A 13,350-nucleotide genomic window follows, 5' to 3' on the forward strand; every position below is an offset into this window, starting at 1 on the left:
AGTTGATTTGAATTTCTTGGCTTGTGATCTTGCTGTGTCTAAGGGATGGGTGAGCGTTGATGGGGAATTTCCATCAGATTATTGTGTTCACCATTCTCCCTTCCTGCCTTCCTTCTTTTCCCCATTTATTGGGAAAGATTTCCTTGAGGTTGTGCATTCCTGCTGAAAGCGCCCCTTCTGGACACAATGGTAGCATTGCCCTCCTGCTCGAGGGACCCCATTGCTCCCTCTATTCTCCCCCTCATTCTCCAGGCCTTGAGGGTGGAGGTTAACACTTCACACAGCTTTCCCTGAGGACTCAGCTCTGGCCATTTCCAAAGCAGACACGAGACAGAGACTGAATCATCTTCATCTTTATTCCCTTTTCCAAATTGACATTGACCGAAAACAGTCAGCAATTAACAGCCCAGAGAGACGAAGCTACACAAATTCACAGCCACAATGGAGCTTGAGGAAAACACTTGTGGAGATTTTCTCAATAACATGAGAATCCTGTCCCTTTAAACAGTGACAAAACCTTAAATTGGAACTGGCGGCTGAGCAGGAAGGAGGTCTGTTTTACTGAAACAGAGATTTCTGAGGTTCACATTGTTTTTGCACAGCTGACAGGCTTTAGAATCTTCGAGAGGTTTTACTTGACATCGCAAGTTAACACTGTCCCCATCAAACACATCCAGGTCAGGGAAAGCATGGGGCTACATAAAGAGTAAAGTTTTCTCTACACTATCCCAATGACCTGCCTTAACCACTGAAGCTCAGAAGTGTCTCCAAGCCAGTTCTGAGAAAGAAGAGAGTTGAAATTCAGTGCTGACAATGACCTTTGTCCTGCCAGCTCAGCCCTGTTCCATTTAAAGTTGCGTCTCCTCTGTGGACTGTCTCTAACACTCTACACACATTCTGATCTCCTGATGCTCTTGCTGAGGGGAGAGGGGAGGGTCACGTGGGTGAGGGCACAGGAGAAGCGAGCGTTGGACTCCCAGTCAGACCCAGAGAGGGTCAGCAGGCTGCTGACACTGTAGGTGCTGTCTGAAGCTCGCAGGTAGTTGCTGGTCTGAATCCCGTCCGAAATGACTGCACCATCCTTCTTCCACTGCACCTCCAGCTCATCGGGATAGAAGTGATTGGCAAGGCACACCAGGGTGGCAGTGCCCTTGGCATTGACCTGCTCCGGGGAGGGGGGCAGCAGGGTCAGATTGGGCTGAGAGTTGTCACGGCCTGAAAGACAAGAGAAACAATTTTAATCCCTGCCTTTTGAAGGTACTTCAACTCTCTGAACAGTAACTGGTAAAACATTTGAACATTTGTATCCAGTCGGTAAAAACAATGACTGCAGATGCTGGAAACCAGATTCTGGATTAGTGGTACTGGAAGAGCACAGCAGTTCAGGCAGCATCCAAGTAGCTTCGAAAGCGACGTTTCGGGCAAAAGCTGCTGTGCTCTTCCAGCACCACGAATCCAGAATTTGTATCCAGTACCTAGCATACCTGACAAAAGCTCTGGCATTTTAAAAATTGATTTTTGGGACATGTACGGCACTGGCAGAGCCAGTTGCTGCTCATCCCTAACTGTCCCCGAGAAGATGATGGTGACGTAGCAGAAAGAGAAGGGACAGTCCTGGACCATCATTTAAGGAATGAATGTGGGCAGCTGGAAGGGCTAGCAATGTGGGAGCATTTTAGTGACAGTGATCGGAACTCAGTGAGATTGATAATAAGGATGGAAATGGAGAACCATGGAGCAAGTGTAAAAGTTTTCATTTGGGAACAACCCATTTTACCAAACTGTGTGGTAATTTGGTAAAAGTGTACTGGAACGATCGACTTGATGGGAGATCAGTGACAGGGCAGTGGGAGGCCTCCAAGGATGAGACAGAGACAGAGATCATTCAGAATCTTTTCCCAAAAGAGTAAGAGTGGCATCCCAAAGAGAGAGTCTCAGCAAAGATGTGAAACTATCGATATGATGTGGAGGCTCTGGTGTCGAATGGGGTGGACATGTTCAGGGGTCACATAACACCAGGTTACAGTCCAACAGGTTTAGTTAAAATCACAAGCTCTTGAAACGCTGCTCCTTCTTCAGGTGAAGTGACTTCAGTGCTGAAGGAACAGTGCTCTGAAAGCTTGAGATTTGAAATAAGCCTGTTAGACTATAACCTGGTGTAGTGTGACTTCTGACCTCAAATGAAGCCCAGTTAGAGCACAGTGAGAGAACTGCATGCAGTTCTGGTCACCACATTGCAGGAAGGATGTGATCTCCCTAGAGATGGGGACAGTGGAGGATTTTGTCAGGAATGAGGAGTATTAGCTTTGAGGAATGATTGGTTTGGCTAGGACTGGTTTCTTTGGAATGCAAGAGGCTGAGGGGAGATTTGATCGAGGTGTGTAAAATGATGAGGGGCCTGGATAGAGTGTGTAGGAAGGACTGATTTCCACCAGCAGAGAGGGCAATAACCATGGGGAGAGATTGAAATGAATTGGGGGCAGGGTTAGAGGGGAGTTGAGGAGTAATTGTTTTCACCCAGTGGCTGGTGGGATCAGGCTGAAAGGGTGAGAGCGGCAGAAACCCTCATCACATTGAAAAAACACTTGGATATTCACTTGAAACACCAAAGCCTCCAGAGCTATGGAGCAAGAGTTGGTATGTGGGGTGGAGTTTGACACCTCTTTAACAAACCTCCGATCACTCACAGCTCGGGAGAACTTTATCTAAGAACACTGGAGCAGAGTTGGATCAGCACACTTCAGGAAGGAGTCACATTGGGTGTCCATGTAGAAGGTTCGAGATTTTGATTCAAATCTTCCAGCTCAGCACTGGGGTAAGGTCAAAGGTGAGGCTGCAAAGAATCTCAGTGTCCTGGATCAGACAGTGTCATTGATCTTAATGATCCCATGTTCCCTGGAAGATGGAAGCGTGCATCCAATGGGCAAGGGTCAGGTTCAGGAGACTCCAACCTCAAAGAAAGACTTGCATTTATGTTGCACCTGCCTCCACCTAAGGATGTCGCAGTGGCTCTTTCCAGCAGACTGTGCTCAGCAAGATCCCAGAGAGCTGGGTGACAATGAGTCGAGGATCAGGTTTTTAGTGATGCTAATTCGGGAATCAATATTGACCAGGACACCAGGGGAAACAGTCCTGCTGTCTGTCTAATAGAGCCATGGAATGGCATCTCTGATATCTGAAAGGCTCCCAGTGCATCAAAAGAGAGACTTGTATGTCAGGGTCTCCCAAAGCACTTACAGAGAGTGAGGGACTTGTCTGAACACTGGTCACTGTTTAATGCAGAAAACATAATTTGTACACAGCAATATCGCGCAATCGTAAATGAGATTATAAGCATGTTCAGTGATGTTTCAGGGATTAATATTGACCTGAAGTCAACCCAAAGAGAAAGAAAACAGGTTCACTTGCACAGAACGTGAGAAAATGAAAGGCACAGGAGAAGGTGGGATTCGTGGTGAGTGATGGGTTTGATTGTTACGAGAAAAGAAAACGAAGGATCAGAATTTGTGAATGTCATATTGTAACAAGGCAAGACAGAAGTGCAGGGGAACTTGACAGTAGAAATAACTTAAAGTCTTTGTATGATAACACATGAAGCATTCGGAATAAGGTAGACAGAGTGATGCCACAAATTGAGGTTCCCAAGGACTTTAAAATCATTAAAGTGACGCAGGGCTCAGGAAAGGTTAATAAAGTTCCCAGAATAATTAATAGGACATAGATTATGGAAAAGGTCAGAAAATTAATTTCAGGCAGAGTGCACAAGGGGACAACAAGAAAAGGAGGGCAGTCAATGCAGGACTGAGGGTGTTGCACCTGAATGCAGGGAGTATCTGAAATGTGGTAAATGAGCTTGTAGCGCAGATTGGAATTGGCAGGTAGGATGTTTTGAGTATCACAGAGATGTGGCTGTAAGGGGTTGAGGGCTGGGAATGAAATCCTCAAGGATGCACATCTAATTGACAGGACATGCTGATGGGCAGATGGGGGTGGGGTTACCGTATTGGGAAGAAATGAAATAAGATCAATCACAAGAAGGGATTTAGAGTTGGAATGCATTCAATCTGTGTGGGTAGAGTTGGGGAGTTGCAAGGGAGAAAGAGCATGATGAGAACTTTGCAAAGCCCCCCTCCCCAGCAGTAGTCAGGATATGAGGAAGAAAATAAATCAGGAGATAGAGAAGGATGTAATAAAGGCCCTGCTACAATAGTCATAAAAGACTTCAATATGGAGGTAGACTGGAAAATTAATTTGTTTGGGGATGTCAAGGGAAGGAATTAATGGAATGTCTACGAGATGGTTTTTGGAGCAGCTTGTGGTAGAGTTCACTATGGAACAGGCAATTCTGGATTGGGTGATGTCTAATGAAGAAGACCTGATTAGGGAACGTAGGGTGAAGGAATCCCTTGGGGGCATTGAACGTAATATGACAGAATTCACCTTGCAGTTTGTGACAGAGAATCTGGAGTCAGTTGTACTGGAAATGCAATTAACTTAAGGTAACTACAAAGACATGAGAGTGGGGCTGGCCAGAGTTGATAAGAAGGGAAGATGAGCATAGGAGACAATGGAGCAGCAATGGCAGGAGTTTCTGGGGGTAATTTGGGAGGCAGAGCAGGAATTCAACTCAAGGAAGAAGAAAGATACTGAGTGGAGGCCAAGGCAACCGTGGCTGATGAGGGAAGTCAGGGTCAGCATAAAAGCAAAAGAAAAAACATGCAATGTGTTGGAGATTATTAGGAAGCCAGATGATTGGGAAGCCTTTAAAAACAGCAGCGAGTAACTAAAAAAAAAGTAAGGGTGAGTGTGTAAATAAAATATAAGGTAAGCGAGCTAGTAACATAAAAGAATATTGCAAGAGGTTTTCTTTAGAAATATGAAAGGCAAGAAGGAGTCAATAATAGAAATTGTACCACTGGAAAAGGCAGAAATAGTAATGGGGAACAAAGAAATGGTGGAAGAAGTGCATCAGTGATTTAAATCAGCTTTCACAGTGGTGTGACAATGCTGCTCATTTTACAAGGTTGAGTTGTCCTTGGATTTTTTTCAAGAGGGGTTGTAAAATCAGATGTTCCAATTTGTCTGGGTTAGGGACTTTGCTCATGGCTAACAGATACTGCCTAAGGCAACAGTCAGGGAAAAGGCTTTTAGGTTTTATATGAAACAATTGCCCAATAAAAGGAGAGTGGCCAGTTCTTCCAGTTTGCTGTTTTTGACAAATAGTTGGTTAGAAGCTCCTGGATAAAGAAAACTGCTGGTGAGAAAGGTTCCCCAATTCAATATTTTCCAGTGGATTCACTGTCTGAAATTCCTCTCCTGTAAGAACCTCTGTGTTTATAGAACATATAACAATACAGCACAGAACAGGCCCTTCAGCCCACGATGTTGTGCCGAACTTCTATCCTAGATTAAGCACCCATCCATGTACCTATCCAAATGCCACTTAAAGGTCGTCAATGAATCTGACTCTCCCACTCCCACGGGCAGCGCATTCCATGCCCCCACCACTCTCTGGGTAAAGAACCCACCCCTAACATCTCCCCTATACCTTCCACCCTTCACCTTAAATTTATGTCCCCTTGTAACACTCTGTTGTACCCGGGGAAAAAGTTTCAGACTGTCTACTCTATCTATTCCTCTGATCATCTTATAAACCTCTATCAAGTCACCCCTCATCCTTCGCCGTTCCAACGAGAAAAGGCCGAGAACTCTCAACCTATCCTCGTACGACCTACTCTCCATTCCAGGCAACATCCTGGTAAATCTTCTCTGCACCCTCTCCAAAGCTTCCACATCTTTCCTAAAGTGAGGCGACCAGAACTGCACACAGTTTATATTTACCTTTTTACCAAGGCTGTTGCAGCAAATTGGAACAGCTCTTTGTCAAGTTGCATTTTCTCGTCAGTTGGGTTTTCAAATAGTTAAGTTATTCTAAATTCTGTTTTCTTTTGATTGTGTGTAAATAAATTCTCTTTCCCTTCAAGCTGAGTGGTTTGGCCAGTTCTATCAATCCTGGAATATCCAGGTTACATTTGCTTAACACAATTTGAAAGGTAAGGTCTGGACTGCATTCTCAAAATGTTTCGAAGGGTCTGGTCTGGTCCATGACAATGCCATAGAGTCATAGAGTCCGACAGCATGGAGACAGGCCATTTGGACCAAACTGGTCCATGCCAACCAAAATGTCCATTTACGTTAATTCTACACTTGGCCCTGATCCTTCTGAATCCTTTCCTTTCCTGTATTTGTCCAAATGCCTTTTAAATGTTATTAATGTACCCACCTCAACCACTTCCACTGGCAGCTCATTCCAAATGCGAACAACCCTCTGTGTAAAAAGGTTGCCCCTCAGATTCCCTTTTATTCTTTCCCCTCTGACCTTAAACTGATGCGCTCTAGTCCATATTCGCAAACCCTGGGGAAAAGACTGAGTGAATTCACCCTATCCATGCCTCTCATGAACTTATGAGGTCCTCCCTCAGTCTCCTACACTCTAAAGAAAAAAGTACTCTCCCTTTTACCCAAACCATTGAATCCTGGCAACATCCTTGCAAATTTCTTCTGCACTCTTTCCAGTTTAATAACATTCTTCCTGTAACAAGGTGACCAAAACTGAACACAATATTCCAAGTGTGGCTTCACCAATGTCCTGTATAACTGCAACATAACTTCCCAACGTCTGTAGTCAATGCTCTGACTGATGAAGGGCACTACAGAAAAAGCTCTCTTCTCTGCTCTATTTACTGTGACTCCATTTTCAGAGAATTGCTTACCTGAATTCTAAGGACCCTCTGTTCCACTATGTTCCTTAAGGCCCTATCATTCACCATGAAACTCCTACCTTGCTTTAAATTTCCAAAATACAAGACCTCACATTTAAACTCTATTTGTCATTTCTCGGCCCACTTCCCCAGCTGAGCAAGGTCCTCTTTGCAATTTCTGATAACTGTCTGCACTGTCCACGATGCTGCTTATTTGAGTGTCATCAGCAAACTCACTAACCATGAGTTAGTGAGGTACATTCTCATCCAAAACATTGATATAGATAACAAACAGCAATGGGCCCAGCACTGACCCCTGAGGCACTCCACTAGTCTCAGGCCTCCAGTACAATAAGGATCCTTCCCCTATTACCCTGTGCTTTCTACCACCAAGCCAATCGTGTATCCAATTTGTCAGGTCACCTTGAATTCCATGCAATCTAACCTTCCATAACAGCCTACCATGTGGAACCTTATCAAAGGCCTCACTGAAATCCATATAGACCACGTCTACAATCCTGCCCTCATCAACCTTCCTGGTCAATTCATCAAAGTACCTGAACAAATTTGTGAGGCATATTCTCCCATTCACAAAGTCATGCTGACAACTCCTAATCGAATCCACTCTTTCCAAATGCATGTGTATCTTATCTTATCAAACAACTTACCCACCACAAATGTGAAGCGTATAATTCCCAGGCTTTTGTTTTGCAGCCCTTTTTGAACAATGGCACAGTCTTCGCTATCCTCCAGTCTTCTGGGACCTCACCTGGGGCTAACCATGATACTAAAATATCAACCTGCACACCTGACCTTCAAGAGAGTTGGGAGCAGAAGTGAATGGAGAGGGCAGCACTAAGGTGGAGGGGTTGAGGCAGCTGAAAGGTCTGAAGGTGGATAAATCATTCAGACCCGATGGACTACACCCCAGAGTTCTGATGGAGATAGCTAAAGTAATTGTAGGGCCATTGGCTGTGATCTTTCAGAAATCACTGGAGTCAGGGGTGGTCCCAGAAGACTGGAAAATAGTGAATGTAACATCCCTGTTTAAGAAAGGAGGGAGGCAGAGATGGGACATTATACGCTGGTTAGCCTGACCTCGGTCATTGGTAAGATTTTAGAGATCTACTTAAGGGTGAGATTGCAGGTATATGGAATCTCACCCTTAAGCCTGGTAAAATTGCAGCCTGGTAAAATTGGGCTGAGTCAGCACAGCTTCATCAAAGGGAGGCATGCCTGACAAATCTGTTAGAAATCTTTGAGGAGGTAACAAGTGAGTTAGACAAAGGAGAGCCAGTGGATGTGATCCATTTGGATTTCCACAAGGCCTTTGACAGGGTACAATAAAGGAGACTGCTAAGTCAAATCAGAGCCCATGTTGCGGTGGGTAGAGGATGGTTGACCGGCACAAAGGCGAGAGTAGGGACAAAGGGATTTTTTTCTGGATGGCAGTTGGTGCTTTGTGGTGATCCGCAGGGATCTGTGATGGGACCACAACTATTCACTTTATCTATTAACAATCTGGATAAGGAACTGAAGATATTTTTCATATGTTTGTAGCTGACACAAAACTTGGTGAAAGGACAGGAGGAGTTGAGGAAGTGGGGGAGATTGCAGAAGGACTTGGTCAGGCTAGGAGAATGTGCAAAGAAGTGGCAGGTGGAGTACAATGCGGGAAATTGTGAGGCTAGATACTTTAGTGGGAAGAATAGAGGCACAGACTGTTTTCTAAGTGAGGAAAGATTTCAGAAATCTGAAGCACAAAGAGAATTGGGAGTCCTTGCTCAGATTTCTCTGAAGGTTAACGAGCAGGTTCACCATTGGCAGTTTGAAAGGCAATTACAATGTTAGCATTAACTTTAACATCATAGGTGTACTGCTGAGTTTGTATAAGTCTCTAATCAGAACACATTTGGAATTTTGGACTCCTTATTAAGGAATGATGTGCTGTCATTGGAGAGGGTCCAGAGCAAAAAGTGAGAAAGAATAAGAATGATCCTGGGAATGAAGGGGGTGTCATATAAAGGGTGGTTGAGGATTCTGGATCTGGATACAATTGTGTTTAGAAAGATGAGGGGGGAATCTTATTGAAACTACAGAATATTGAGAGGCCTGGAGAACATGGAGAAGGTGTTTCCATGAGTAGAAGAAACTAGGGCCCGAAGGCACAGCCTCAGAGTGAAGAATGATCTGTCAGAACTGAGATAAGGAGGCATTTCTTCAGCCAGAGGGTGGTGAATCTGCAGAACTCATTGTCACAGAGGTCTATGGAGGCCAAGATGTTGAGAGTATTTAAAACAGAGACAGATACGTTCTTGATCAGTAAGGAGATCAAAAGTTAAAAGGAGAATGCAGGAGAATGGGGTTGAGGAACACATCACACAAGATAAAATGGCCAAGCAGACTCTATTCTGACTGGCCCAATTCTGCTCCTATATCTTAAGTATTTTGGGTTTATGTAGAGGTTCCTTGAAACCCTGGAAAACTGTAAGTACGGTCACTTAGTGGTTAGCCCTGCTATCTCACAGCGCTATGGACCCAGGTTTGATTCTAGCCTCGGGCGACTGTCTGTGTGGAGTTTGCACATTCTCCCTGTGACTGCGTGGGTTTCCTCTGGGTGCTCTGGTTTCCTCCCACAGTCCAAAGCTGTGCAGGTTAGTTGAATTGGCCATGCTAAATTGCCCATAGTGTAGGTCAGGTACATTAGTCAGGAGTAAATGTAGGTTAAAAAGGTAGGGGATTGGGTCTGGGTTGGTTACTGTTCGGAGGGTCAGTTGGACCAAATGGCCTGGTTCCATACTGCAGGAATTCTATGATTCTATGGACATTGAAAGTACTGGATTGTGAGCGCTGCTGTTGCTGTTTCTCAAAAGTACTTTGACAAAAGATAATCAGGGAGTGGTGAGAGTGTGCATCAGGTTGCATGACGGAACTGCTTGTCCTGCTTCCTGGAATACCATAAGCACAGGAAGTGTGGTCAGTGACAGCAGTTGGAGCTCCGGGTTTCGGAGCTTGAGCAGCAGCTGGTGTCAGTGCGGAGAGTCCGTGAGGCTGAGAGCTCCGTGGAGAGCATGTTTCTAGTTGTGGTCACTCTGCAGCTTCAGAGTATACAGGGAGAGAGGGAATGGGGGAGCGGCAGACAGTCCAACAGGACCAGGCAGCTTGTATAGGAATCCCGTGAGTGCATCCCACTCTCCAACCAGGATTCAGTTTGGAATCCTGATCAGAATGATGGTTCACCTGGGGAGTGCAGCCAGAGCCAAGTCCCTGGCACCATGGGCGGCTCAGTTGTACAGGGTGGGGGGCTGCGGGGGGCACAACGAAGACTGGAAGAGCGATAGTGAGAGGAGATTCAAGAGTGAGGGCAATCGATAGGTGTTTCTGCAGCTGAAGATGGGAATCCAGGATGATGTGTTGTCATCCCAGGGTCAAGGATGTCAAAGAGCAGCTGCAGAGCACCCTGAGGGCAGAGCACCCTGAGGCAGCAGTGGTGGTCCACATCAGTCCCAGTGACAGAAGGAGAAAAGGGATGTGGTCCTGCAGTCAGAATGTAGGGAGTTCCAGAGGGAATTAGCAGCAGGAGCTCAAAAGTAGGAATCTCCAAGATTACAGGAGCAGGAGAATCGACGTTTCGGGCATGTGCCCTTCTTCAGGAATGCCCAAAACATCGATTCTCCTGCTCCTTGGATGCTGCCTGACCTGCTGCACTTTTCCAGCAACACATTATCAGCTCTGATCTACAGCATCTGCAGTCCGCACTTTCTTCTCCATCTCCAAGATTACCCCCAGTGCCCCACGCAACTGAGACTAGAAAGAGGAGGATAGCACAGGTGACGGTGGAACTGAAAAGACAGTCCAGGAGGAAGAGCTTTTGATTATTTTAACACTGGGACTGGCTTTGGGGGGAGATGGACATGTACAGACCAGATGGATAGCTCCTGAACAGATCTGGGACTGAGCTCCTTTGGGGTGATTTACTAGTGCTGTTGGAGAGGGTTTAAACTAACTTGGCTGGCCTGTGGGATCCAGGAGGTCATACCAGAGAGGAACACAGAGGTGCACAGAATCCTGGGAGAGATAGATAGCACCAGAATAAGGAATAGAACTTCTTATCCAGTTTCAGAGTGAGGGAGAGAGAGTAATAAATTCTAAATCAGGATCACTGTGTAAGGATGGGACTGCATGGAATGTTGGGAATAAGACTGGGAAGGTACAGCCACAGAGTGTTATGTGGAAATCTGATGTGTGCCTCTCACATAGGAAGAGAAGATAATAAGAACATTAGAAATAGGAGCAGGAGTGGGCTATCTGACCCATTGAGGATGAGGGACGTTAGTTATGAAGGTAGACTGAAGAAGTTGGGACTGTCTTCCTCAGAGAAGAGAAGGCAGAGAGGAGATTTGATCAAGAAATTCAAAATCAGGAGGGGTCTGAACAGAGTAAACCAGGAGAAAATGTTCCCACCTGAGAAAGAATTGAGAGGGAGAGGCCATGGATTGAAAATAATTGGTAAAAGAAGCAAAAGTGAGCTGAGGGAAAAACATTTTCAGCCAGTGAGTGGTTAAGGTGTGGAATGCACTGCCCGAGAGTGTGGTGGAGGCAGCTTCAATTGAAACATTCCAAAGGGAATGAGAATGTTATTTGAAAAGGAACAATGTGCAGGGTGACAGGGAGAAGGCAGGAGAATGACACTCAGTGAATTGCTCATTCAGAGAGCCAGTACAGACAGAATGGGCGGAACGGCCTCCTTGTGCACTGTAACAACGCTGTGATTGTGTGATTGAGCAGAGTTAAAGCTGGGGGAGGTGGGAGCTCGGTGTCTCACTGTGTTGCTGCTGCTGCTGCTGCTGCTGCTGCTGCTGCTGCTGCTGAGGTCAGTGAGATCAGAGACTGGGACAGGGAGCCAGAGCTCACATCAAACTCTGCCCGTGTCTGTCACACTGAGACGGGCAGGAGGCTACTCACTGATTTCACTCCATGCTGCAGGAATGGGACCACAGGCTGCAAATGGACAAAGCTCCTCCACACGGTGAGTAAAACTGACTGACTTATATCTTGCTGTTTAAAGGGGGCAATACGACTACAGAACTACAGCTGGACACCCTGTTAGACACAGGGCTCCTCAATCAACCATTTTTTCACTGCAGATCCCCACTAACACCTTCAACAATTCAGCATTTGTGGTTTAGAAAGTTTCAGTATTGAAAGGGTTATTAACAGAGGATTGAGATTTACTTACTCAGTCTGAGCTTGGTTCCTTTACCGAACGTAAGCCACAGTGAGAGCTCCCAGTGCAGAGGCTGTACAAAAACCTCTGCTCTCTGCTTCCCCCCATCACTCTCAACCTCTCCCTATCTCCCAGTCTGTTGATCACTCTCACCCTCTTTTTGTATCTTTCTGTCTCTGCCTCTGGGTTGTGAACTTTATTTTTCGTTGTTAAACCTTGCAGCTGTTCTTCACATGTGGCCATGGAGCGGAAGAGGGAAACTTGAGGTCTTTCGTGAGCATTGAGACACCACAGGAACTGGAGTGTGTAGCAGACAGTGACCATTCCAGCATGGGGTAATTTGTTCAGTTTCATTTAGATCTAACTGTGGGATATGTCAGTTCAGGCGGTGGGACTGTGTGTCCATTATTATGCATTTTATATAACTATGGATGTGTCAGTACAGGAGGTGATTCTGTGTGCTTTGAGGTTTTTGTATGGCTCTGTATCATTGTGTCAAGGGTAGCTGTCATACTGCATACAGTAATAGTCAGCAACATCCTCATTCTGAACGTTGCTGATTGTCAGGGTGAAACTGGTCCCTGATCCACTGCCGGTGAATCGATCGGAGACTCCTGTGAATCGAGTTGTAGCAGCATAGATGAGGAGAGATGGTTTCTGACCTTCTCGTTGCTGGTACCAGCTAACCCACTTGCTAACAGATTGACTGGCCGTACAGGTGATGGTTGCAGTCTGTCCCAGTCTCACTGACAGTGCCGGGGGAGACTGGGTCATGATGATGTCCCCACTGATACCTGAGGGGTCAGGAAGAAACACAGTGAAGTCAGAACTGTCACAGAAAGAGCCTGTTAAATGAGAGATTGTTGGAGAGACTGAGCTTTCTTCTGGTTTCAGCATTTTCCCTTCAATCACAAGTCAGTGGAATTGAAGAGAAATGGAGAGCAGCTAAAGATTCAAGGTGGAAGGAGAGAGATTTGTACCTGCAATACAGAATGCCAGGGGCCAGATCAGCTGGATGTGTGAAATCATGGTGTGTGCTCCTGTCCCTGTGTCTGGTCCCTGATAAACTCTCCCTTCACTGGGCTCTGCTTTATAAAGCTGCAGCCTGTGAGAGTCTGACTGGGTGTTCCTCAGTATGTAAATGGCATCAGGCAGGGAGAGCCACGTCACCCCCTCACACTTCCTCTTCTCTCTTTCTCTTTGTCTCAGAGAGTCATTGATGTGAACAGCACTGAATGAGGCCATTTGGCCCATTGCGTCTGTGCTTGGAAACAAACATCTGATTTTACTAATCCCATCCTCCAGCTCTTGGTCCATTACCCTGGAGGTTACAGCATCACAAGGGAATATCTAAACACTGAT

The 13,350-nt window shown here is 45.8% G+C and overlaps 1 gene segment (V, D, J or C); it reads right to left on the minus strand.

Moving 5' to 3' along the window:
- Window positions 1-337: 337 nt before the first annotated feature.
- On the minus strand, window positions 338-13,038 carry LOC140479571 (Ig kappa chain V region Mem5-like). The segment is given in 4 exon segments: window positions 338-1,215; window positions 12,001-12,034; window positions 12,487-12,782; window positions 12,969-13,038. Coding segments are annotated over 4 exon segments (708 nt in total).
- Between the last annotated feature and the right edge of the window lie 312 nt (window positions 13,039-13,350).

This window comes from Chiloscyllium punctatum, chromosome 7 (assembly GCF_047496795.1).
Source record: "Chiloscyllium punctatum isolate Juve2018m chromosome 7, sChiPun1.3, whole genome shotgun sequence".
NCBI lineage: Eukaryota > Metazoa > Chordata > Chondrichthyes > Orectolobiformes > Hemiscylliidae > Chiloscyllium > Chiloscyllium punctatum.